General features: G+C 43.1%; 1 protein-coding gene and 2 non-coding genes across 12 annotated transcripts in view; all 3 read left to right on the top strand.

Annotated features, from left to right (window-relative positions):
* Nucleotides 1-27,433, top strand: part of LCA5L (lebercilin LCA5 like) — a 41,911-nt gene extending 14,478 nt beyond the window's left edge. For 6 of the 10 annotated variants that reach the window (XM_024992716.2, XM_024992762.2, XM_024992734.2 and 3 more), the window contains 8 exons: nt 1,880-2,208; nt 2,478-2,624; nt 8,626-9,140; nt 12,473-12,610; nt 17,656-17,740; nt 21,081-21,187; nt 21,352-21,469; nt 26,604-27,433. In XM_024992716.2, the coding sequence (XP_024848484.1) occupies nt 1,890-2,208; nt 2,478-2,624; nt 8,626-9,140; nt 12,473-12,610; nt 17,656-17,740; nt 21,081-21,187; nt 21,352-21,469; nt 26,604-27,334 (2,160 nt within the window). In that variant the 5' untranslated portion in view covers nt 1,880-1,889 and the 3' untranslated portion in view covers nt 27,335-27,433. The remainder of the gene's footprint in view (nt 1-1,879; nt 2,209-2,477; nt 2,625-8,625; nt 9,141-12,472; nt 12,611-17,655; nt 17,741-21,080; nt 21,188-21,351; nt 21,470-26,603) is intronic. The other 4 variants (XM_024992769.1, XM_024992771.2, XM_059887101.1 and 1 more) reach the window with 2 other exon arrangements.
* LOC112448325 (small nucleolar RNA U2-19) lies at nt 5,725-5,804 on the top strand. The gene has a single exon (XR_003036692.1). It is a non-coding gene; the product is annotated as a small nucleolar RNA U2-19 (small nucleolar RNA).
* On the top strand, nt 5,934-6,003 carry LOC112448323 (small nucleolar RNA U2-30). The gene has a single exon (XR_003036690.1). It is a non-coding gene; the product is annotated as a small nucleolar RNA U2-30 (small nucleolar RNA).
* Nucleotides 27,434-27,788: the final 355 nt, after the last annotated feature.

The raw sequence follows: 27,788 nt of genomic DNA, 5'->3' as shown, positions 1-27,788 counted from the left end.
ACTCTCACATCTGTACATGACTACTAGAAAGACCATAGCTTTGACTATATGGACCTTTGTTGGTAAACTGATGTCTTTGCTTTTTAAAATGCTCAGATTGCCATATGTCATAGCCTTCCTTCTAAGAAGTGTGTTCTAATTTCATGACCATTTGTAGTGATTTTGGAGACCAAGAAGAGAAAATCTATCACTGCTTCCACTTTTTCCCCTTCTATTTGCCATGAAGTCATGGGACCTGATGCCATGATTTTAGTTTTTATATGTTGAGTTTTAAGCCAACTTTTTCACTCTCCTCTTTCACTTGCATCAAGAGGCTCTTTAGTTCCTCTTCATTTTCTGCCATAAGGGTGGTGTCATCTGCATATCTGAGGTTTTTGATATTTCTCCCAGCAATCTTGATTCCAGCTTGTGCTTCATCCAGCCTGGCATTCCACATGATGTACTCTGCATGTAAGTTAAATAAGCAGGGTGACAATATACAGCCTTGTCATTCTCCTTTCCCAAATCTGAACCAGCCAGCTGTTTCATGTCAGGTTCTGTTTCTTCTTGACCTGCAATTCCGGAGTCATACGTAACAGCAAAGAGACTACTAATACTATAAACTCTATAATGATAGAAACATAGTGAAATCATGCTTCAAGTGCAATAAAATGGGAATCGTTATACTGTAAACACTGATTGTTCAAAATGTAAATGCAACTGAAAATCTGAACTGTACACTATCATAAATTGGATATATCAAGATGTAGCATGCTGTATGTTCCCCATGGTCCAGAGGTTAAGAATCCGTGTGCCAATGCAGGGAACATGGGTTCAGTTGCTGGTCCAAGAAGATCACACTTGCCATGGGACCATGTGTCACAACTACTGAACCCTTGCCCCCTGGAGCCCATGGTCTGCAACAACAGAAGTTACTATGATGAGAAGCCTGCACTCCAGAACTGGAGAGTAGACCCTGCTGGCTGCAACCAGGGAAAGCCCACGGGCAGGAACGGAGACCTGTGTGTGTGTATATATAATATTATGTACATTAAATTATATTAATATATTATCATAGATAACATTAGTTATTTATTATAATATAAATATTATATAAATAATGTAAATATAACATTTATCATAAGTGCAAGTGAAAGTGTTAGTCACTCAGTCATGTCTAACTGTTTGCAACCCCATGGACTGTAGCTCGCCAGGCTCCTCTGTACATGGGATTCTCCAGGCAAGAATACTGGAATGGGTTGCCATTCCCTCCTCCAGGGTATCTTCCTGACCCAGGGATTGAACCCAGGTCTCCCACATTGCAAGGAAAGTCTTTACCATCTGAGCCACCAGGGAAGACCATTTATTATAAACAAATAATATTAATTTATTTATTACAAATAATAAATGTATTAAAAAATAAATAGATAAATAATTTTTTTTAAAAAAAAGAGGGAAGTCAGAGTCCTTTAGTTACCTCACCTTGGAAGCCACCTCTGAGTCACACCGGAGTGAAGGGGATTACACCAGAAAGTGGAAATCGGTGCAGGCCATCTTAGATGCCGCCTGCCACCTGTGTGCATTCCAAAGTCAACGTCCGAAGGATAAATGTGGCTCTCCTCTTGATCACTCTCTGGGAAAGAACAGGGACTACACATGGAGGAGTCAGCTGGTCATTTTCCCAGGTGAATGAATGAATGTAGTTAGGTGATCCTCACCACCCAGTAAATGGCAACCCACTCCAGCACTGTTGCCTGGAGAATCCAATGGACAGAGGAGCCTGGCGGGGTACAGTCCATGGTCCAAAGAGTCGGACACAACTGAAGACACACACATAATAAAGCATAGGTCTGTTTTTAGGGCTATAGCTCTAAACCTAAAACTACTTTTCTTGTATTAGGTTGTTTACTATGTCATTGGCTGGTCCAACAGAAACAAATCTGGGTGGACATTTCCCGGGCACAGCCGTCGAAAATGGCGGGAGTTCCTCAAAAAGGGAGAGCAGCAGCCCAGGTTTTCCCAGGAACAGCAACGCTTCTGACAAGAGTGTTGATTATAGCAGATCTCGGTGTTCCTGCAGAAGCCCAAGCTCCCACTACGATTATTCCGAAGACTTTCTGTCTGCATGCTCAGAAACCACAGCTAGAAACAACTACTTAGAGAAGCCCACAGTAAAAGAAAAAAAGGAGAAGAAGAAGTATAATGTTTCTAAAATCTCCCAACTTAAAGGTAAGAAGCAAAATCTCCCAACCAAGACCAAATTTCGGGTTATAATGACATTATTATTTAATGAACTGGTAATCGGGAGTGGCCCATATTCAGTTTTATTATTTTTCCAGATTGTACCAGTACTTACAAAATTATAAGTATTACAAGTGAATTTTTTTATAGAAGGAGTAGGAAATAGAGAAATTAAGAATAATCACAAAATTGACAGAAAGCCGTCTTGCCCAGCTCACCCTCCTGGAACCCGTGAGTGAGGTTAGTTCCGTTTTTAGTTAACAGGTGGCCCTGTTACAGCGCACCACAGTACTTGGATTTCACGGGCTTCTTGCCTTTCATCTCAGCTGAAGAGGCAAGGTTTCAATCTCCAATGAAATGTAACTATCTGTCTCAGCACCCCACGAAGATGGTCTTCGAGTCCGGTGAGGCATATTGGCAAAGATGCTCTTTAGGAACAGGGCTGGTCAAAAGGCTGTTAATGTCATTTCCTTGCGGATTTTAAGAGTAGCAACAGCATCAGCTTCTAACTGTCCAAACTGGGAGTAGCTCTGCACCATCCTCGACCTCCTCATTTCCTGCCCCCTTGCCTAGACTGTGGTTATTCCCAGACATGCAATGCCGGGCTTATAAATATTCCCTGTGTAGAAACCACTGCCACTCTTTTCCGGCTGGGACCATCAGAACTGGTGTCAGTAAGTGGCCGAAAAACAATTAAGAGCCTGTTGCATGTGGAGCACATCCAGTGCCACATTCCCCCAGGGCCTGCCTCCCACAGCCAGCCTGCCTGGGACCCTGTGAAGAGCTAGAGTCTTCAGTTGCCCTTCTTCCCAGCTTCAGAGCAGGGAGTCTTCATCTAAGACCTGACTCTGGGAGCCTTAGGGAATCCTTTGCATTTTGTGTGTGAGTGTGTGTATCTGTGTGCATCTATTTGTGTTTGTGAACTTTCTAGGGAGAAGGACTCATAGTTTTCCTCCAGGTTCTCGAAAGGTTTCACAGCCCTTCCTCTGGAGAGGTGGGAGTCCTGCACCCACTGGCAAGACCAGGGCAGAAGACCCTGCCAGGAAAAGGCTGAGCCACCAGGAAAGCCCATCCCAAAGAATAAACCCCCCAAAATTCAGAAGTAGTCTGGCCCCCATGGGTTTATGACAAGAAATCATCAAACAATATACTACATCTTACACTGAGTCTAGAATTTCACAGAACTGTGTAAGAAGGCAGTTAGTGTTTATAAAATTATTTCTATAAGAAATAAAATGCATGTTGAGTTCTAAGAGACAATACAAATTTTTTAAACTGATTCCTCATTTATTTATTCCACAAATATTTATTGTGTCCTTTATGCAAGATACTTATTCATAAATTGGCAGCAGCCCAAATGAACTATCACTTCACAGTGGACTAGAACCTAAATTCCATGATCCAAGTGAGGGTTTCCCAGGTAAAGAATCTGCTGCCAATGCAGAAGACTTCGATCCTTGGGTATGGAAGATCTCCTGGAGGAGGGCATGACAACCCACTCCAGTATTCTTGCCTGGAGAATCCTATGGACAGAGGAGCCTAGAGGGCCACAGTCCGTTGGGTCACAAAGAGTTAGACACTGCTGAAGTGACTGAGCATGCAGAACCTGCTTGTTCTCCCTTGGGTACTCTTTTGTGTATGAATACTCTTGAATTATTTTAAATAAATCTTGGCTGCTTCTTTAACCCAAATTTTATGCCCCTGAAGATCCCTGTACCCCAATGTATCATTCAGTTCAGTCGCTCAGTCGTGTCCGACTCTTTGCGACCCCATGAATCGCAGCATGCCAGGCCTCCCTCTCCATCACCAACTCCCGGAGTTCACTCAGACTCATGTCCATCGAGTCGCTGATGCCATCCAGCCATCTCATCCTCTGTCTTCCACTTCTCCTCCTGCCCCCAATCCCTCCCAGCATCAGAGTCTTTTCCAATGAGTCAACTCTTCACATGAGGTGGCCAAAGTACTGGAGTTTCAGCTTTAGCATCAGTCCTTCCAAAGAACACCCAGGACTGATCTCTTTAGGATGGACTGGTTGGATCTCCTTGCAGTCCAAGGGACTCTCAAGAGTCTTCACCAACACCACAGTTCAAAAGCATCAATTCTTTGGCACTCAGCTTTCTTTATAGTCCAACTCTCACATCCATACATGACCACTGGAAAAACCACAGCCTTGACTAGACGGACCTTTGTTGGCAAAGTAATGTCTCTGCTTTTGAATATGCTATCTAGGTTGGTCATAACTTTCCTTCCAAGGAGTAAGCATCTTTTAATTTCATGGCTGCTATCACCATCTGCAGTGATTTTAGAGCCCGGAAAAATAAAGTCTGACACTGTTTCCACTGTTTCCCCATCTATTTCCCATGAAGTGATGGGACCAGATGCCATGATCTTCGTTTTCTGAATGTTGAGCGTTAAGCCAACTTTTTCACTCTCCACTTTCACCTTCATCAAGAGGCTTTTGAGTTCCTCTTCACTTTCTGCCATAAGGGTGGTGTCATCTGCATATCTGAGGTGATTGATATTTCTCCCAGCAATCTTTTGATTCCAGCTTGTGCTTCTTCCAGCCCAGCGTTTCTCATGATGTACTCTTCGTAGAAGTTAAATAAGCAGGGTGACAATATACAGCCTTGACGTACTCCTTTTCCTATTGGGAACCAGTCTGTTGTTCCATGTCCAGTTCTAACTGTTGCTTCCTGACCTGCATACAGGTTTCTCAAGAGGCAGGTCAGGTGGTCTGGTATTCCCAGCTCTTTCAGAATCTTCCACAATTTATTGTGAGCCACAAAGGCTTTGGCATAGTCAATAAAGCAGAAATAGATGTTTTTCTGGAACTCTCTTGCTTTTTCCATGATCCAGGGGATGTTGGCAATTTGATCTCTGGTTCCTCTGCCTTTTCTAAAACCAGCTTGAACATCTGGAAGTTCACAGTTCATGTAACTGTGTTGATGAAGCCTGGCTTGGAGAACTTTAAGCATCACTTTACTAGCGTGTGAGATGAGTGCAATTGAGTGGTAGTTTGACCATTCTTTGGCATTGCCTTTCTTTAGACTAATGTAAATAGCAAGCAATATATTTCTATAATTTGATTTTCAAAATGTGGTTATTTCTTTCTTTTGTAGAAAAATTTACTTTCAGACTCCTTCAGTTATACCCTTCCTTGCTGTGATTTTTCAGTACAATGCCAAAACCTGTGTGCACATGGGTGCATGCTAAGCCCCTCGGTCACGCTGACTCTTTGTGACCCCATGGACTATAGCCTGCCAGGCTCCTCTATCCATGGGATTCTCCAGGCAAGGTTCATTAGTGGAATACTGGATGGGGTTGTCATTCCCTAGTCCAGGGGATCTTCCTGATCCAGGGATCAAACCTGCGACTCCTTATGTCTCCTGCACTGGCAAATAGGTCCTTTACCACTAGTACCACCTGGGAAGCCCACCAAGACGTTTTGTGATAGTCATTCAAAAAACTGGTATACCTTCTCTGAGATCCTCTCTCACTGAAGTGGATCAGTGATGAAAATAGCCAAATCTGAGCCTCAGAAGAGCTCCCAGTCTGCCTGATGCATGATCTCTGTAGTTCTGAGAAGGAAGAGAATAATTTAAAATAAGGTGTGTGTGTGTTTGTGTAAAGGTGACTGTGGATAACTGAGGACTTATTGGTGGGTGAGTGAGAGCTGGCTGTGGGTGTATGTGTATGAAAGACTGACCATTTCTAAGCAATGATGAAAAGGTTTTATTGTGGATCTTTATAACTATGAAGGTTTCTACACTTGCTCTGAGCTCAGAAATTTTAAAAAGGGGGAAAAACGGTATAGCCAAAAAGAAAAATTATTTTACTGCATTCATTTGCTTGGGACACCTTTTGCCCTATTGTCTTTGGGCAGAGGTGGGTGGAAGCCCTAAGGTGGGGTTGAGGAGGTATGCTTTGCGACTGATGCTGGAGCTGTGGAGAACAGGAAGGGGAAAGGCCTTTGAACCTCTTCCTACCCTGGTCCTTGGAAGAAGGGGCCACGTTCTTTAAGGTGACCTGGAAGAGAGAGAGGACCCAGCACAGGGTAGAGCCAGCACCAGCAGGAACGTGGCTCAGGATGAGGACCTGAACCAGACTGAGGGTGCCGACGGCAGGAACAGAATGGGACTGCGACACAAAGATGAAGATGACAGGACCATGACGGGGCAGGGAGGATGGGCACAGCAGTGTGACAGGAGGACAGAGGTGCTTTGAAAAGGAGGATGGGGGTGAGGGTGCACCTGGGGAAAAGGCTGAGGAAAGAGGAGAGGCTGGAACCAGTGAAGCAGGGCTTGGGCTTAGGTCTGTTCAAAGAGCTTATTTCACTGTTTGTACTGGGAAGGCATGACTAGTCTTGAGTAGTAAGAGTCACTTTTTAACTAACTATGAACCTAGATGTACATGTTTTTGGTGAAATAATTTAAGTGTTTTAGCTTAGTGGTTTAACAACTAGGTATCTTAAGAGTAGTTTAACCATTCAGCTTTTTTAAAAAAAGGAAAGTGCTAATCGCTCAGTCGTGTTTGACTCTTTGTGACTCCATGGACTATAGCCCGCCAGGCTCCTCTCTCCATGAGGATTCTCCAGGCAAGAATACTGGAGAGAGTTGTCCCCTCCTTCTCCAGGGGATCTTCCCAAACTCGTGATCAAACCCATGTCTCTTGTGTCTCCTGCATTGGCAGGCAGATTCTTCACCACTGAACCACCTGGGAAACAGTGTGGTCACTGTGAAATCTGTGTGGTCTGTCACCCTCAAGATCCACATGCTTTATCCCCGGAAAGTGTCCTCTATCTCTGCTGGCTCATTGTTTCCATCACAGGCAGAATTGCCTTTCCCACCACGAGACCAAACACAGTGAGGCATGTCTCAAACAATGTGTCCTCACTTGGGCCAATAGCTCAGGGCTAAGACCCCAGTGACACTGGCCACTAAGAGCCTTTCTCTCTGCAGGATGAGGATCATACATTTTTAAATTCTAGAATCCAGTTCCAACTGCTCTTTCTCAGAATATAGGTATCCTGATATGTATACAGGCACACATATGTGTACATACACAGATGCACATATGAATATCATATAAACGCACATACCTGTGGGGAAGGGGCAAAGGCACACAGGCCTGAGTCTGTTTCACCACTTACTAGCTGTGTGCCCATTGATAAGCATCATCATTAAAATGGGATAATAGACACTACTGACACTATTTATAAAATAGATACTAATGAGAACATAATATATAGGGAATTCTACTCAGTGCTCTGTGGTGACCTAAATAAGAAGGAAATCCAAGGAAGAAGGGATGTGTGTACACATAGAGCTGATTCACTTTGCTGTACAGCAGAAAGTAACACAACACTGTAAAGCAACTATACTCCAATGAAAAATAATTTTAAAAATAAAATGGGATAATAATACAATGATGTTACATATACAGTTGACATACGCAAATTCAGTTATATGAGCTTGGTGTAATATCATTTAGATGCTTTTTGATTAAAATAGTTTCCTGAGCACAAACCATCTAACTGGTTAATTGAGTGCCTAGCCAAAAGCAACACAGGAAAAACTGCCTATGTTTGATATATTGAGAGATAGAATACTTATATGAATTCTCTAAGCAATTTAATGGCTCTTTAAACATCTTTTTAAATCTATGAGACCTTCATATATAACTCTTGGCTCTAATGTTACCCTCTAATTGCCTCATAACATTTTGTTGGCAGAATTACATCAGATAATCATTACACAAAGCATTTAATTCAATGCTTCACATATGGGAAATGCTTGGTAAATGTTATTTATTCTTATGGTTTTTAGTTTACCTTTTATAATAGAAGTAAGTGCGGGTTTTAGAGTCAGAGAAGACCTGATTTCAATTCCTTTTATGTCACTTTGTGGTTATGTAACCATGGACAAATGACTTATAATCTCCAGCTATAAAATGGACTACTACTGACCTTAAAGGATTGCATTAAATGAGATAGCTAGACATAAAGTACCTAGCCTAAAGCACGAGTATTCATTCAGTGTTAGTTCCTTCCCCTTCTACCTTGCGTGTGTATGTGTATATGTGTGTGGGAGTAGGGGAGAAGAGCGGGTGTGGGTATTACAGATACCTGCATACTTACATATCTATATGCATGATTGGGCTTCCCTGGTAACTCAGCTCATAAAGACTCCACCTGCAATGCAGGAGACCCTGGTTTGATTCCTGGGTCAGGAAGAGCCTCTGGAGAAGGGATAGGCTACCCACTCCAATATTCTTGCCTGGAGAATCCCCATGGGTAGAGGAGCCTGGCGGGCTACAGTCCATGGGGTCACAAAGAGTCGCACGTGACTGAGCAACTAAGCACATACATATGACTGTAGTAACAAACTGGATTATCTTCTTACACAGGCCAGAAGGAAATCTCGGTTAGAAAAAAGCACAGCTGGAATGTACCATTTCTCAACTCTCAGATCAGTGTGGCTGCTCAGCGACGTGATGCCATGATCCACCGCATCCTGTCAGCGAGGCTTCATAAGATCAAAGAACTGAAGAATGAGTTAGCTGATCTGCACCACAAAGCTGAAGCTACAGTCATAGAAAACCAGTTTCTGAAACAAGTCCAGCTTAAGCACTTGAAAGCTATAGGAAAATATGAGAATTCACAAAATAATCTACCTCAAATTATGGCCAAACATCAGAACGAAGTGAAAAATTTAAGGCAGCTCCTCAGGAAATCCCAGGGAAAGGAAAGAGCCACGTCGAGGAAGCTGAGAGAGATGGATGGTGAGCTTCTGAGGACAAAAGATGCCTTGCAGGCACTGCAGAAGATTTCTGAAGAGAACAATCTTCCAGAGAGAGAAGAGCTCACTCAGAGGTTGTCCATTCTTACAGCTAAGATGGAGGCAAACGACAAAAAGATACAGGTCTGTACTTCAGAGGCCTAGGAATGTTAAGGTTCCAAAAGCAATGTGGAGAGGGTGCACATTCATCATACTTGCCTGAGGAATGAAGCACTACTGAGCTGAGCACACGGATGGTGGTATCCGGTGGGGATGGGGTGGGGGCAGGGAAGGGGAGGTGCACAGGAGAAATAGCAACAGCCCCTCTTGTTGTGGACTGAGCCAGGGCTCCTTCTGTGTTTGTGTCACCCAACCTAACTCAGGTCCACTCGTCCACAGGCAGCAAAGCCAGTCTACTGACACTGTGCTGAAGTGCTAAAGGAAAGCACAGCATTTACTGCAAATGTCAAGCAAGGAGTCCAGTTAGTTAGTGATCAAAACACCTGAACTCCCCCAGTGGCTTTCAGGGAAAATTTTTTAAAGACAAGGTTTGGGGTGGTGTGTTATGTGATCAGTTCATGGATATTCTTCTTGATTGGTTGGTGGTGAGGTATTCAGGAGTCAGCGTCATCAATCTTCTGGTTCTAACCAGTCTGGGGTTTATGTGCTTGTGGGCAGCATGCAGTTAAACTTCTTCCACCTGGTGGGGGTTCAGTATCTGCAAAACAGCTCACAGGAAATGGCTCAGAATATTACCTATAGCCCTTGAGGAGGAACTACAAGTTCTTAACTTTAATAGCTAAACTATTATTATTTTGTCTTGTGCTGTGTTTAGTCGCTCAGTCATGTCCAACTCTTTGCTACCCCATGGACTATAGCCCACCAGGCTCCTCTGTCTATGGGATTTTCCAGGCAAGAATACTGGAGTGGGTAGCCATTCCCTTCTCCAAGGTATCTTCCTGACCTAGGGATCAAACCTGGGTCTCCTGCATTTCAGGCAGCTTCTTTACCGTCTGAGCCACAGGGAAACAAATTGTCTTACTTTACTATTTTCATTTCTTTCTGCATCTTCTCACTTCTCTGATTAAATTTGCTCTTTGGAACTCAGGCAAGTTGTAGGAGGCTAAAGTTTTTCTAAAGACAGGAGGCAGACGGAGGACATGTGGTGAGGAGGGGTCCCTGTTCCAGAAAAAGCCCCATAGTGTCCTGCTCGGTTACAGTTGGGCTCATTTATCTGGAAATGACCATTCTCTGAGACGTTCTGGCTGCCAGGGTTAGGGGAGTCTGTTCATATGCTGGAGGGCAGTGTGTTGTGCTATGTCGTGTTGTGCTATGTTGTGGGAAACCTCTCTTAGAAAGTGAGCCTCTGCTCCAAAGTGCTTCTGAAAAGATCACTTCCCTAAACTGTAAGTGCATCTCCTCACCCCCTTCCTTGTTCTCTCCCTCATCCATCTGTACAGTCATCACCACAAAGACCCATGTCCTGGAAACAGAAAAGTTTTCTAGGTAATATTCCTGGAGACAGATAGGGGAAAGGAATGTAAATCACTGAAGGAATGGATAGGTTGCTATTCCTCAAGGGTGCATGGTGGTTAAAAGCTTGGGTTTACACGGGGTGATTTGGGAGAACACTGATTACACTGGGAATTCTGCCTATTCTACATTAGGTGGTTTGGTCACTATGAACACAAAATGGAATGGACACAAATGGAATTAACTTACTCTTTCATTCCTTAATGGCGAAGGACAAGTATTTTCTATGAAATAGAAATCATTCGTGAAGTAGACAAGTATTTACTTGAAATAACAAGACATTAAGTTCATTTCAGCCATTTCTCAGTTATTTCTTTTTTGGTAAAAATCCTTCTCTATTTTCAAAGAGAATTTTCTCACATAAAATGGATATGTGAGCCACAGGACATAATGAGGAACCTCCTTTTTTACTGATGTAAATAGTGTACCAAGGTTCTAATGTTTGGCCATTCAGGTAGCATTGAATCCATCTTAGCATCTGTCATGTGAAAGTACATGTATTTGTATCTCATCTACATATTTTTAAACATATGTTTAAGTAGCTCATGTTTCTATGCTGCTGCTGCTACTGCTGCTAAGTCGCTTCAGTCGTGTCCAACTCTGTGCGACCCCATAGACGGCAGCCCACCAGGCTCCCCCGTCCCTGGGATTCTCCAGGCAAGAACACTGGAGTGGGTTGCCATTTCCTTCTCCAATGCATGAAAGTGGAAAGTGAAAGTGAAGTCGCTCAGTCGTGTCCGACTCTTAGCGACCCCATGGACTGCAGCCTACCAGGCTCCTCTATCCATGGGATTTTCCAGGCAAGAGTACTGGAGTGGGGTGCCATTGCCTTCTCCGATGTCTCCATACTACAACCAAAACCAAAAAGAATTCAAGAACTACTTACCTATTTTCTTATCAGGAGCACTTGGTCATATAGGAGATTTCATTTGGTTTTAGGGCATTTGGTGGGGGGAAAACATTTGTGGAGCAAAACATGTAAGTATTTTTTTAGTGTTAATATTTTAGAAAGTGTGATTTTAAAGATTATTTCATTTCAACCCCATTAGTTTACCATATTTTACACTTTAATGAGAAAGTGTTAATGTTACAATGAGGGAATCCATAAAGGGAAACTTTATGGTAAAAAAGGAAAGAAAGGTCTTTTTAGGCCAACCTCCTATTAAAGTCCTGCTCAAACAATTCTCCAGTAAAACAGGTCTCATTCCAGAAAGGTGAATATGCAATAGTAAATCCTGCATTTTTATAGAAGGTTATTGGAGAAGGAAATGGCAACCCACTCCAGTACTATTGCCGGGAAAAAACCCATGGACAGAGGAGCTGGTAAGCTACAGTCCATGGGGTCACAAAGAGTCGGACACAACTGAGCAACTCCGCTACACTCCATTGTGCTACTAAGTCAGTCATTTCGCTGTCTCACATATAACCCATTCACACGGGTGTGGCTCTGTGAGGCCCCAGCATAATTTCCAACCTCGGTTATCTGAGAATCACAGTCCCACAGAATCATGATCTGCACTGATGCTGGTAAAGCTTTCAGCAAGAGATGCTTGAAAGATTTTCAGAGTGCACTATATGCCAAGTTGCATAATACTTCATTTCAACACAATTGCTTAGGTTTAGTTTGAAAGTATAACACTGATTATACTTATTGATTTTCAGGCTCTGTTCCAAAAAAAAAAATTTCTTTTTTATCAAATTCCAGAGTGTAAAAAACATCAGACTGTAAACATGATATTTATTCTCTAGAGTTGGGATCTGAGATTTTGGGGCTTTGTGCCTTTCTGTGTGTGTATGATAATTTTTAGTTCTAATATGTGTTCTCCCCACTAAAATTATATTAAAATCTTGAACTTTTCATAAGTGTAATTAGTTTCATTACAGTTGAAGTTTTGTATAATACTACACTGGTCACAAAGAGCTGAAATATGTACTGTTTTCAGGACTTGGAGAAACAATTGAGGCTGAACAATAAAGCCTTTACTCGGCAGCTGACCTTTGAGAACCGGAAGACCTTAGCAGCTCAGGCTGCCACAAAGACTCTGCAGATGGAAATAAAACACCTTCAACAAAAACTTAAGGTACTTTTTTTTAAAAGCAAAATGTACGAAAACTTGTGAAATTCAGCTTCCAAAAATATCAGAGCTGTTGTTGTTCAGTCACATCTGACTCTTTGTGACCCCATGAACTGCAGCACACCAGGCTTCCTTGTCCTTCAGTATCTCCCGGAGCTTGCTCAAACTCATGTCCATTGGTTCAATGATGCCAACCCACAATCTCACCCTCTGTTGCCCCGTTCTCTTCTTGCCCTCATCTTTTCCAGCATCAGGGTCTTTTCCAATGAGTTGGCTCTTCCCATCAGGTGGCCAAAGTATTGGAGTTTCAGCTTCAGCATCAGTCCTTTCAATGAATATTCAGGACTGATTTCCTTTAATATTGACTGCTTTGATCTCCTTGCACTCCAAGGGATTCTCAAGAATTTTCTCCAACACAACAATTTGAAAGCATCAATTCTTTTGTGCTCAGGCTTCTTTATGATACAACTCTCACATCTGTACATGACTACCAGAAAAACCATAGCTTTGACTATACGGATATTTCAATTCAGTTCAGTCACTCAGTTATCTCTGATTCTGTGACCCCATGGACTGCAGCACACCAGGCCTCCCTGTCCATCACCAGGTCCTGGAGTTTGCTCAAACTCATGTCCATTGAGTCAGTGATGCCATCCAACCATCTCATCCTTTGTCGTCCCCTTCTCCTCCCGTTTTCTATCTTTCCCAGCAACAGGGTCTTTTCAAATGAGTCAGTTCTTCACATCAGGTGGCCAAAGTATTGGATTTTCAGCTTCAACATCAGCCTTTGTCAGCAAAGTGATGTCTCTGCTTTTTAATATGCTGTCTAGGTTTGTCATAGCTTTTCTTTCAAGAAGCAAGTGTCTTTTAATTTCATGCCTGCAGTCACCATCTGCAGTGATTTTCGAGCCCAAGAAAATAAAGCCTGTCACTGTTTCCATTGTTTCCCTGTCTAATTGCCGTGAACTGATGGAACCAGATGCCATGATCTTAGTTTTTTGAATGCTGAGTTTTAAGCCAGCTTTTTCACTCTCCTCTTTCACATTCATCAAGAGGCTCTTTAGTTCCTCTTTGCTTTCTGCCATAAGGGTGGTGTCATCTGCGTATCTGAGGTTATTGATATTTCTCCCAGCAACCTTGATTCCAGCTTGAGCTCTGTCCAGTCTGGCATTTCACATTACATACTCTGAATATAAGTTAAATAAGCAGGGGACAATATACAGCCTTGACATACTCCTTTCCCAATTTTGAACCAGTCTGTTGTTCCATTTCTGCTTCTGTTTCTTCCTGACCAGCATGTAGGTTTTACAGGAGACAGGTAAGGTGGTCCGGTATTCCCATCTCTTTAAGAATTTTCCACAGTTTGTTGTGATCCACACAGTCAAATGCTTTAGCATAGTCATGAAGCAGAAGTAGATGTTTTTCTGGAATTCCCTTGCTTTTTCTATGATCCAATGGATGTTGGCAACCAGTTGATCTCTGGTTCCTCTGCCTTTCCTAAATCCAGCTTGTACATCTGGAAGTTCTTGGTTCATGTACTGTTGAAGCCTGGCTTGAAGCATCTTGAGTATTACCTTGCTAACTTGTGAAATAAGGGCAGATGTACCATAGTTTTTACATTCTTTGGCATTGCCCTTATTGGGAACTGGAATGAGGACTGACCTTTTCCAGTCCAGTGGCCACTGCCTAATATATCTTTAAATTACTTAAAGAATAGCTTTCTCAAATTAAGTTTTTCCCCTAGGAACATAAATTATTAGAATGAGTTAACAGCCTGATGAATATGCATTATAATTAGAAAAATTAAAACTCTATTTACAAAACTTCTGTTATCATTTTTTATCTCATCACATGAAGTAATAGTATTGTACCTTGTTAACACTTTCAGTTCAGTTCAGTTCAGTCGCTCAGTTGTGTCCGACTCTTTGCGACCCCATGAATTGCAGCACGCCAGGCCTCCCTGTCCATCACCAACTCCCAGAGTCCACCCAAATCCATGTCCATCGAGTCAGTGATGCCATCCAACCATCATCCTCTGTCATCCCCTTCTCCTCCTGCCCTCAATCTTTCCCAGCATCAGGGTCTTTTCAAATGAGTCAGCTCTTCGCATCAGGTGGCCAAAGTATTGGAATTTCAGCTTCAACATAAGTCCTTCCAGTGAACACCCAGGACTGATCTCCTTTAGGATGGACTAGTTGGATCTCCTTGCAGTGCAAGGAACTCTCAAGAGTCTTCTCCAACACCACAAAATAGTGTCAAGTGAAATATGTCAAACAGAGAAAGACAAATACTGTATGATATCACTTAAATGTGGAGTCTAAAAAATACAACAACCTAGTGAATATAACAAAAAAGAAGCAGACTCATGAGTATACAGAACAAACTTGTGGTTAACAGTGGGGAGGGAAGGGTGGAGGGGTACTATAGGGGTAGGAAAGTAGAAGGTATAAACTAAGCTACAGGGTATAAACTAAGCTACAGGGTATAAACTAAGCTACAGCTCGATAAAGGACAAAAATGGTATGGACCTAACAGAAGCAGAAGATAGAAGATACTAAGAAGAGGTGGCAAGAATACACAGAAGAACTGTACAAAAAAGATCTTCACGACCCAGATAATCATGATGGTGTGATCACTGACCTAGAGCCAGACATCCTGGAATGTGAAGTCAAGTGGGCCTTAGAAAGCATCACTACGAACAAAGCTAGTGGAGGTGATGGAATTCCAGTTGAGCTGTTTCAAATCCTGAAAGATGATGCTGTGAAAGTGCTGCACCCAATATGCCAGCAAATTTGGAAAACTCAGCAGTGGCCACAGGACTGGAAGAGGTCAGTTTTCATTCCAATCCCAAAGAAAGGCAATGCCAAAGAATGCTCAAACTACCACACAATTGCACTCATCTCACATGCTAGTAAAGTAATGCTCAAAATTCTCCAAGCCAGGCTTCAGCAATACGTGAACTGTGAACTTCCTGATGTTCAAGCTGGTTTTAGAAAAGGCAGAGGAACCAGAGATCAAATTGCCAACATCTGCTGGATCATGGAAAAAGCAAGAGAGTTCCAGAAAAACATCTATTTCTGCTTTATTGACTATGCCAAAGCCTTTGACTGTGTGGATCACAATAAACTGTGGAAAATTCTGAAAGAGATGGGAATACCAGACCACCTGATCTATCTATTGAGAAATCTGTATACAGGTCAGGAAGCAACAGTTAGAACTGGACATGGAACAACAGACTGGTTCCCAATAGGAAAAGGAGTACATCAAGGCTGTATATTGTCACCCTGCTTTTTTAACATATATGCAGAGTACATCATGAGAAATGCTGGGCTGGAAAGAAGCACAAGCTGGAATCAAGATTGCTGGGAGAAATATCAATCACCTCAGATATGCAGATGACACCACCCTTATGGCAGAAAGTGAAGAGGAACTCAAAAGCCTCTTGGTGAAAGTGAAAGAGGAGAGTGAAAAAGTTGGCTTAAAGCTCAACATTCAGAAAACGAAGATCATGGCATCTGATCCCATCACTTCATGGGAAATAGATGGGGAAACAGTGGAAACAGTGTCAGACTTTATTTTTGGGGGCTCCAAAATCACTGCAGATGGTGACTGCAGCCATGAAATTAAAAGACGCTTACTCCTTGGAAGGAAAGTTATGACCAACCTAGATAGCATATTCAAAAGCAGAGACATTACTTTGTCAACAAAAGTCCGTCTAGTCAAGACTATGGTTTTTCCTGTGGTCATGTATGGATGTAAGAGTTGGACTGAGAAGAAGGCTGAGCACCGAAGAATTGATGCTTTTGAACTGTGGTGTTGGAGAAGACTCTTGAGAGTCCCTTGGACTGCAAGGAGATCCAACCAGTTCATTCTGAAGGAGATCAGCCCTGGGATTTCTTTGGAAATAATGATGCTGAAGCTGAAACTCCAGTACTTTGGCCACCTCATGTGAAGAGTTGACTCATTGGAAAAGACTCTGATGCTGGGAGGGATTGGGGGCAAGAGGAGAAGGGGACGACAGAGGATGAGATGGCTGGATGGCATCACTGACTCGATGAATGTGAGTCTGAGTGAACTCCAGGAGTTGGTGATGGACAGGGAGGCCTGGCGTGCTGCGATTCATGCGGTCGCAAAGAGTCGGACACAACTGAGCGACTGAACTGAACTGAACTGAACTGAACTGAAGCTACAGGGAAACACAGTACAATACAGGGAATATAGCCAATATTTTACAATAAGGAGTATAACCTTTAAAACTTGTGACCACTATACTACACCTGTAACTTATATAATACTATATATCAACCATACTTCAATTTTTCTCAGAAAACCAGGGTGTCAAACCTTTTGTTTTGCCAAGACTTAAAAAGTCAGCACTGAAATCTCAAGCTAAAGAGCAGTATTTTTGTTGCAGGTCCCACCCACCCTGCACTGGCTGTACAGACAAAACTTTCTGTGATGAGGACAGTGTTCTCTCTCACTGTCCAGCCTTGTGGTCACCACTCTCATGCAGGACTGAGCAGCCACAATACAGGTCATGTGACTCTCAGAACTAACTATTTTTAATTCTACTTAATCCAAGGAGCAACATGACTAGTGGCCACTGCATTGCACCACAAAGGACAGTAAACTTCTTAGAGTAGACCCAGGGAATAAAAAAAAATACTGTGAAAGAATTTGGCTTGCAAACTCTTCAAAATATTGTCTGAATCACAATGGTTTATCACTCTGTTTAAAAGCTAGTGCTTTTTTGGGACTTCCCTGGTGATCCAGCGGCTAAGACTCCCCAAAGCAAGGGACCCAGGTTCAATCCCCAGTCAGGGAACAAGATCCCACATGCCACAACTAAGACCCAGTGTGGCCAAAATAAATAAATATTGTTTTTAAAAGAACTAATTTTTTTTTATGTTGGGAATGATATACGATGACATGGCCAATTTCTTTTCCTGTTAGAGCTTACCAAGCTCCTCACATTAAATAGTTTTTTACATAAAATGAAGGTTGATAAAAGTAAACACTTATAGAAATATTGGTATTGTGGTTCTTTATAGGAGAAGGATCGAGAGCTTGAAATTAGAAACATCTATTCTAACCGGATAGTCGGAAATTTACATGACAAAGAAGATTATCCAAAAGGTAAAGTGTGTTTCAATTAGTTTTGCTTGAAATCTGTTTTAAAATGTGTAGTTAAATTTTCCTAACTAATATCATCAAGATAATGGACATTTTTAAAAAATTTTATTTATTTAATTGGAGGCTAATTACCTTATTGCAGTGGTTTTTGCCATACATTCACATGACTCAGCCATGGGTGTACATGTGTCCCCTATCCTGAACCCCCCTCCCACCTCCCCCACATCCCATCCCTCAGGGTCATCCCAGTGCACCAGCCCTGAGCACCCTGTCTCATGCATCGAACCTGGACTGGTGATCTACAAATCATCCCACCCTCGCCTTCTTCCACAGAGTCCAAAAGTCTATTTTTAAAAAAAATCATTTTGTTAGGCACTGTAATGTAATATAGAATAATGAAACCACCCCATGGTTGAAACAGCTAGAAGAAAACAGAGATGCAGTCCTCCCCCATCATCGGCTCAGTCTTATATGTCCTCACTCAGGTGAATGAGGGGATAACTTGCAGTTTAATGCAAAATGTCTGCCAAATACTGAACTTTCTAGGTAGATCTGTCATCCAGTGTGTGGATTTTTTGTTTTGTTTTCTGTTTGGGTTTTGTGTGTGTGTGTGTGTGTGTGTGTGTGTGTGGAGCTTCATGGCATGCAAGATCCTAGTTCCCAGACCAAGGAATGGAACTCACACCCCTGCAGTAGAAGCACCAAGTCCTAACCACTCACTGGACCACCAGGGAAGACCTGTGTAGATTTTTAAGGTTAACTTTATTTAGGTACCTTTGGCTCAGATGATAAAGAACCTGCCTGCAGTGCAGGAGACCAGAGTTCGATCCCTGGGTTGGGAATGGCAACCCACTCCAGTATTCTTGCCTGGAGAATTTCACGGACAGAAGAGCCTGGCAGGTACAGCCCTTGGATTGCAAAGAGTCGGACACGACTGAGCAGCTAACACTCTCACCTCAATACAGTGGGTTTCCTGGGTTGCTCAGTGGTAAATCCACCTGCCAATGCAGGAGACAAAGGAGAGGCAGGTTCAATCCCTGGGTCAGGAAGATCCCCTGGAGAAGGAAATGGAAAACCCACTGCAGTATTCTTGCCTGGGAAATCCCATGGACAGAGGAGCCTGGCAAGCTACAGTCCATGAGGTCACTAAGAGTCAGACACAACTGAGTATGCATAAACCTCAATGCAGTGCATCCATTTTAAGTGTGCAGTCCAGTGGGTTTTGACATGCGCTTATACCCATGTAACCATTACCTCGATCTAGATGTAGAATATGGCCATCTCCTCAGGAGGTGCGCTTATCCCTGGCAGTCAGGTCAGGGATCCTCCAGCCCCAGCCCAAAGCCACCTCTGACCTCCCTTCAGTCACAGTTGTTCAGTTTGCCTGTTTTACAGATTCACAAGTGGGATTATACAGCAGGTCCTCTTTTGTATCTGTCTTCTCTTGTTCAGCATAGTGTGTTTGAGACTCATCTATGCTGTGCTATTTTCATTAGTTTGTACCTTTTTATTGCTGTGTTGTGTTTGTGTTTCGTCGTTCAGTCATGTCCGACCCTTTGTGACCCCATGGACTGTATGTAGCCCTCCAGGCTCCTCTGTCCATGAGATTTCCCAGGCAAGAATACTGCAGTGGGTTGCCATTCCTTTCTCCAGGGGATCAGGAGTACCTTTTCCTGTAAGGTACTGTAAGTAAGACAGGATGTACTTACTCACTCCCCAACCCACCCTTGACAGACAAGACCTTCCAGCAAGATTCTGCTAAGAAGAGAAACAACAGAAACACTTACCTCTTATTTTGCTAGAGGAAGTAACTATGTGTTTACTTTTCTTTTTTTTTTTATTTTATTTTTAAACTTTACAATATTGTATTGGTTTTGCCAAATATCAAAATGAATCCACCACAGGTATACATGTGTTCCCCATCCTGAACCCTCCTCCCTCCTCCCTCCCCATACCATCCCTCTGGGTCATCCCAGTGCACCAGCCCCAAGCATCCAGTATTGTGCATCAAACCTGGACTGGTGACTCGTTTCATACATCATAGTATACATGTTTCAATGCCATTCTCCCAAATCTTCCCACCCTCTCCCTCTCCCACAGAGTCCATAAGACTGTTCTATACATCAGTGTCTCTTTTGCTGTCTCATATACAGGGTTATTGTTACCATCTTTCTAAATTCCATATATATGTGTTAGTGTACTGTATTGGTGTTTTTCTTTCTGGCTTACTTCACTCTGTATAATAGGCTCCAGTTTCATCCATCTCATTAGAACTGATTCAAATGAATTCTTTTTAATGGCTGAGTAATACTCCATTGTGTATATGTACCACAGCTTTCTTATCCATTCATCTGCTGATGGGCATCTAGGTTGCTTCCATGTCCTGGCTATTATAAACAGTGCTGTGATGAACATTGGGGTACACGTGTCTCTTTCCCTTCTGGTTTCCTCAGAGTGTATGCCCAGCAGTGGGATTGCTGGATCATAAGGCAGTTCTATTTCCAGTTTTTTAAGGAATCTCCACACTGTTCTCCATAGTGGCTGTACTAGTTTGCATTCCCACCAACAGTGTAAGAGGGTTCCCTTTTCTCCACACCCTCTCCAGCATTTATTGCTTGTAGACTTTTGGATAGCAGCCATTCTGACTGGCATGAAATGGTACCTCATAGTGGTTTTGATTTGCACTTCTCTGATAATGAGTGATGTTGAGCATCTTTTCATGTGTTTGTTAGCCATCTGTATGTCTTCTTTGGAGAAATGTCTGTTTAGTTCTTTGGCCCATTTTTTGATTGTGTTTACTTTTCAAGGCAACAATCTCTTTGCTTTTGGTTTATAATCCAGAATAACAGCCAGCAGAGATGATAAAATCAAACATGGGGTTATTTAAATAGGATAAAACCTCTGAGGAAAGTGGCTACCAGATTTAGAAGTCATGAACTTTAGCATGGGCGATCTAACCATTGATAACCAAGAGCTCTGACGCAGGAGACATGGTGGTGCCCCTCTCGCAACTGCAGAACTATGCTCCTGAACCTCTCCTGCCAGCAGGGGCCGCTGTGTCCTCCCAGAGCAAGGCCCACCCATCCTCATGCCTGCTTGTATGGGTACCACTGTGATACCCATAACTTTCGCGGCCCAAAACAGGACAAAAATGCTGACGTGGTAGAGGAGAAAGTGAAACTGGCAAATGTTTGATATTTACTGAACATCTTTAGAAAATGTCTAGTATACTTTGTTTCGTTATTACATTACCAACTTCAGTTGTTATTTTCTATTTAAAATCAACATTGCTTCCAAATGCAAGCTATGCTTCTTACATATATTGAATGTACCTGTTCTGTAGTTTCTTCAACGAAGTCAGTACAAGCAGACAGGAGAAGTTTTCCATTTATAAGTATGCGACACCAGGAAACCCAAAAATCGGAAGATGTTGCGTCTTGGACAACTAAGGTACAGCAAATTTGAGTTCTTGAAGTGTCTAATTACACATACTTTTGCAAACATAGGCTTTACACACTCGTTCTATAAAAAAGTAGTTGTAGTCATCAAATAAAGCACAATTTAAAATTATCTCTACCACCAAAAAATATTTTTTGCCACTTTTCTAATTATAGAGCAAAAAGACAACAGGAAACAATGGTCATAAAGAAAAATCTATTGAAATAATCCATGCAATGCCTCCCTGTATCACCAAACTACCAAACCAAGAGGATTCCAAGAGAAAATATGAAGGTAATTTTAACAACTAGTAAAAGTCTCCTTTACACTTTGTTTTCTTAAGTTGTGAATTACTCACTGTGTGTGTGTTTAAAAGTATACATAAAACAGATGTGTTCAGTTGAGAGAACCGTTATAAACACCTGCATAGCCACTACCTTGTTTAAGAAACAGAACATGAGCATCCCCTGGGACACCCTGTGGGCCCTTCATAACCATAACGTTCTTGCCCTGCCCCATCACCACCACCAAAAGCAACCTCGACATTCCATTTTCTGCCACAGCTCCCAAACCTGTGTGTATCCTAAACAACATATTCACTTTTGAAAAACTGAGTCTCAAACCCAAACCCAGCTGAATTAAGGAAAGCACCGCCCCTGAAGAAGATTCCAGAGCAGGCAGGCTGGACACAAACTGGCTGCAGCTTCCCTGAGGGCACAGGGCCTGGCCAGGGTCAAGGTCACTCACAGTCCTGGGGGATGGGGACCCATAAGAGCCAGACACGTGGCAGGGTTGCTCTGCTGGTGCAGGGAGAGGCCCTGTGCACTGGGCTCTGGAGCATTCTCAGCCCACCCAGGCTGCAGACACCACAGGGGGAGGGACGCCTCCACCAGGCTGTGGGCCAGTCAGGATGGACCAAGGACGCTAGAGGCTGGGGAGTTAGCTAGCAGAGTCTTGGTGATGCCAGCCTTTAAGGTTTAAGCCCTTGGCGTCAGGCCTGGTGGTGCCCTTTGCCTCTGTGGTCCAGGACACAAGGTCACAACCCTTCCTGCTGGTTCCTCCCCCCTTCTCCCCCTCCTCCCTGTGTCCTTCTGTAATGAATGCCATCCTGGACAAGGAGCAAAACCTCTACTGGCTTTTTGAGAAACAGGTGCACATTAGGCAACCCTGTGCACCTTTCCCTGGGGATGTCATGGTTCTACCTTAAACTTGGTTAGTAATGGACTGGCAAGAAAATTCTAGGCTGAAGATCATTTTCCTTCAGACTGTTGAAGACACTCCCCCATTGTTTCCGTGTTAAATTATTGATATAGGGGCATCTGGGGACCCTCCACCCAGCTGGGCAAGCACAACCCCCTGGAAAGAGCAGCCATGGGAAAGACCTCCCAGGGGGGCCTCAGGGCCTCGGGCAGTGGGCCTGGAGAGGCCACATCTTAGCTGTGGGGCCCAAGTGGCTTTATTTTCCTTTTGTACTGTTTATTTAGTTGGCCATGCCAGGTCTTAGTGGCAGTATGTCCAACTCTTTGTGACCGCAATGGACTATAGCCTTCCAGGCTCCTCTGTCCATAGGATTCTCCAGGCAAGAACACTGCAGTGAGTTACCATTTCCTTCTCAAGGGGATCTTTCTGACCCAAGGATCAAACCTCGGTCCCCTGCTTTGCAAGCATATTCTGAGCCACCAGGAAAGCTTTATTTTCTTTTTGTAATGTTTATTTGGGTGGGCTGGGTCTTAGTTGCGACATGTAGGATCTAGTTTCCTGACCAGGAATCAAACCCAGGCCTCCTGCATTGGGAGTGCAAAATCTTAGCCACTGGACCACCAGGGAAGTCCCCAAATGACCTTGCTGCTGCTGCTGCTGCTGCTAAGTCGCTTCAGTCGTGCCCGATTCTGTGCGACCCCATAGTTGGCAGTCCACCAGGCTCCCCCGTCCCAGAATGAAGTTTAAACAACCCCCAGGTCTGGCTGCACCACCTGGAAAGCCACTGCTCCGGTGCAGTAAATACTGGTATTGTTTATGTTTTCCACCTGTTTTTAGTCCATTTTGGTAATGGCTCAGAAGATAAAGTATCCGCCTGTACTGGTATTGTTCACGTTTTCCGCCTGTTTTTAGTCCATTTGGTAATGGCTCAGAAGATAAAGTATCCGTCTGTAATGCAGGAGACCTGAGTTCAATCTCTGGGTTGGGAAGATCCCCTGGAGAAGGAAATGGTAACCTGCCAGCTCCAGCCCCGGCTGATCCAGGGAATTTGAACGGGAGACGGCGTCAGCGAGTACACTGGCTTTAATTAAATATTAATCAAAGATATAAAGAGTAATAGAATAAGGATAGCTCAGTAGGAAAATTCAGTGGAGGAAAGAGGCTGAGTAACTTGGTTTATGCGGAAAACCAATAAAGCTTCGAGACAAGAAGTTTGCACCACTTACGTAGGCCACAGGCGTCCTTCCGTTCTCCTGTGGGAGAGGAGACACTGAGGCCTCCCCGGATGGATCTTAGAAGCCCAGGCAAAATTAGTAAGCTTGGCGGGGCTCCGCTCTCCAGATGGGAACTCAGCCAGAGGTTGAAAGAAAGAATGACATGGGGAGACCAAGCTTTGGTGAGCAAGGCCCGTAGCTTTATTTTCAACAGGGGCTTTTATACCATAAGTTGTACATAGAGGATAATAGAGGGTGTGAAATCATGCAAAGTCAGCAGTCTTTGATCCTTATCAAAACCAGGGTTTCTTTTCTGCAAACTTATCATATACAAATGGTTTAGGTGATTTACATCATCTTCTGGCCAGAAGGCCTATTAACATTTTATGACTCTTACAAAGGTTTGTCAACCATAAGGCTTATTTTCTCTAAGAGTAATTATTTTAAAGTTTGGCGCCATCCTCCGAAGGTGTTAGATAAAGTTGCATTCCTATAGGGCAGAGGTGCAGTGGGTTTACAACAAAGGAAAGAATTTATTACCTTAAGGGTCTAAAGTTGCTAACACCAAGGCCACTACTTATTTTTTCTACATACCAACTATATTAATTAATATACATTCAAGGATACAATACAGGGGATGTGGAAACTTGGCAGCAAGCATTGGCTCATCAATGAAATCTTCTACTAGTTTTATTCTGACAGCTTCTAACTCTCCGAGAGGCTCTAAGCTATTTGAATATCTTAAGCTTCCCGTGCCTCTCACGGTTGGGAGACTGTAAACTATCATATGCATAGCTGTAGGAGTCCGGGTAAACTTGTCAGGCAAGTTAGAGAGCCATCTGACGGGTTTGGATTTAAACACTCCTATTATGCCCAGGAACTTTATTAACTGGAGCTGTAAGTTAACCCTTTATCAGAGAGAGCAAGATGGTGGTGGGGGAGAGCCCCCCGTAAAGTCAGAGGTGAGAGCACAAAGCAGTAAAGTAGGCAGACTCTGGTTTTGGGGGTAGATGCTCGAGAATATCCAGGGGAACTCCTGAGGCTCGATCCCACCTTTGCGTATGCCGAGCCTCCTTCCTCATGACCTTTGCCATGGACGGAGTTCCTCACGCTGGCTCCTGGCAGTAACCCACTCCAGTGTTCTTGCCTGGAGAATCCCATGGACAGAGGAGCCTGGTGGGCTACAGTCCATGGGGTTACAAAGAGTCAGACACCACTGAACAACTAACACACACACATATTGTCCTAGAAATTTTCTTCATTTGCTTGACAAATATTTTCTGAGCATATACTGTGTGTCTGGGACTGTTCCAAATACTGGGGGAAAATGCCGCGCCCTCGGGATCCTGTGCCCTTGGGGAGATCGGCAGTGACGAAGGGCAATGGGTATGAAAAAGAGGGTCCAGACTAAGGAGGGGGTGGTGAGGGGGGGTGGAGGGAAGGACGAGGTTGAGTCCAGACAGCTCAGGAGAGACCAGTAAGGACATGACCTACTCCTGGCACAGAATGTCCTAGGGATACCAGGGCCAGAGGAGGAGTCATACAAAGGCTGTGGCCTCCAGGAAGGTCCCCAGGAGCTGGAACCAGCTGGAGCAAAGGAGGGAGCAGACCCACTTCTGCTCCAGAAGGAGGCCAGGAGGGGGCAGGGGAGGCAGGGGAAAACAAGCATGTTCCTCCCGTGGTCTCAAATGTTAACATTCTCATCAGGTGTTATAGGGCATAACATTAGCAGTTATTTACAAGTCATTATATGTTTGACTAGCTTCTAGGCTCACCGTTAATTCTTGAAACATACTACTTTCTCCTCCTAGTATTTTTTTTTCATTTTCCTAGAGTGTAGGTAAATTATTTTATTCAAGAATTTATTCCCATGAGAAAACATTTCAACTCTCTGCATACCCAACTGTGTCCCCATTCTCCCTCACAAACAATGGCCTCGCTGAGTGGCTGGCAGGGAGTGATGCTGTTTCCTCAGAACCCATGCAGGTCTGGTCCTGGGACAAGCAGAGGGCTGCACAGAGGACTTCCTGGGTGCCTGGGGAAGAAGCAGCAGAGGAAAGAGCATCTCTACACTCGACAGTGTTCTGCAGTTGTCTCTTCTGTCAGCACATGCTACCTTCTCCTTCTCTATAATTACTGCCCAGATTGCACAGCCCCACGTGTTCTTGGGGGCTTCCCAGGTGGCACTAATGGTAAAGAATATGTCTGCCAATGTCAATGCAGGAAACATAAGAGACTGGGTTTGGTCCCTGGGTTGGGAACATCCCCTGGAGTAGGAAATGGCAACCGACTTCAGCATTCTTGCCTGGAAAATCCCATGGATGGAGGAGCCTGGGGGTCTACAGTTCTTGGGTCCTAAAGAGTTAGACACGACTGAAGAGACTTAGCATGCATGCACTTGCTCTAATTGATCCAACCAGGACTCCTTCCAGGGATATTCAGGATGTTTCACTCTTACTAAATCAGGCTACAGTGAACATCCTTAGACACACTTTTGTATATTTTGGTAGGCTTTGGTTCTGAAAGGGAAGTTGTTGGGTCTAAGGGCATGCTCACCTAAAATTTTGATAGATATTTCCAAATCACCATCCAAACTACCTACCATCTTACTCATCCACCAATGGGGAACAAAAGTTTCCATTTTCCCATATTCTCACCAGTTCTGAAAATTACTTGCCAATTGGATGAGTGAAAAATACTCTCATTGTTTTTTAATTGGCACAACCTAGCTGGTGATGTTGAACATATGTTATAATATATTGGCAAAGTTTATGAGCATCATTTTCTTTTGGCTTCATACTTTTCACTTACCTGGTATGTTCTAAAAAGTATAACATCTCAGACTTGCTAATAGCACCTTTCCCTGTATTCTAGGGTTGTATGCATTACTTTTATTTCCTCTTTGTCATTTTAATGTGCTTGTCAGGAGGTGTAAATAAGAGTGCTCAACATGCCATCTTGAAACAAATCTATTAATTTTAAAGATCAATAAATTGACCATTTTTCTACTACAGATTTATCCAAGGAAGAACAACATTTGGAAGCACAACCATCTCTGAAGAATACTGGACAACAGAGATACAGAACAGAAAATCAAGAAAAGAAGATCACTTTAGTGAAAGAAGAACAGGAACTACCACCAAAAAGAATTGAAGTAATCCATCCCGAAGGGGAAGGTGGTCAGGAAGACGATACAGAAAAATACAAGTTTAAAAGAAGTCCAGAAATCAGTGACATGGGTGATATGCCAGATAAAAATGCTGCTCCACATATCAAAATACCCTTCAGACAAAGAAAGCATTATTCATTCACGGAAGCAATCGAAAACCTGCATCACGGGCTTCCCGCCTCAGGTGGGCTGGCCAACGCAGGCAGCACGAGGTACCCTCATAGCACAGGCAAGCACCACAGTCACTCGGAAGAAATGAAGCTGGAGCATCCTGCCATCGCCTACGAACCCTCCTTCGCTAAATCTTACAGAACAAAGGCAAAAGACACAACTTTCAGGGAGAAGAAAAGCAATCTAATGGAGGAACTTTTTGGATCAGACTATGTCTTAAAAAACAACCAAACAAGTACTACTGTTATGAAAGAGCCCGAGGAGACTTTGCAGAGTACGAAGATACATCATCTACCCCCTAGCCAGGCGTCCGCCAGCAATGCTTTTGGAGATTCTGGAGTAACTGTAGTAAATTCTATTAAGTCATCTTCACCCACAGAAGGAAACAGAAAGATAATTATTTAAATATAATCAGTATCCTAACCCACTCTGGCTTTATGGGCCTTTAGTCTTGTAACTTTAATGTGTGTGTTTTCAATACTTAAACTGATTTTTAAAAATTAAGGTTTTGTTTTATTTCTAATCTAATTTTAAAAGTCCATTGTATATTAGCCAATTACATTTCAAATACAAAATTACATCTTTTTTCCTACAACTGAAACATGTCCACTATCCTTTGGAAGACTAATTCATTATATTATTTCAATATTCCATAGGGCTCCATAGCTAATAAGTCTAAGTTAGTCAACCCAAAACATACACATCTCATACCTGTCAGAACCTTATCAGGAATCAGACTGCATTGTAACTTAAAAACATGGAAGCAGCTCTGAAAGAGAATATAAGAAATCTCTCTTTTTTTTTTTAAAGAAAAGACAAAAAAGCACATTGATTACCAAGCTTGGTTTTATGAAAATTA

This window comes from Bos taurus, chromosome 1 (genome assembly GCF_002263795.3).
Source record: "Bos taurus isolate L1 Dominette 01449 registration number 42190680 breed Hereford chromosome 1, ARS-UCD2.0, whole genome shotgun sequence".
Lineage (NCBI taxonomy): Eukaryota > Metazoa > Chordata > Mammalia > Artiodactyla > Bovidae > Bos > Bos taurus.
The sequence above is the reverse complement of the archived record's forward strand: the minus strand, read 5'-3'. Positions and strand labels throughout refer to the sequence as shown.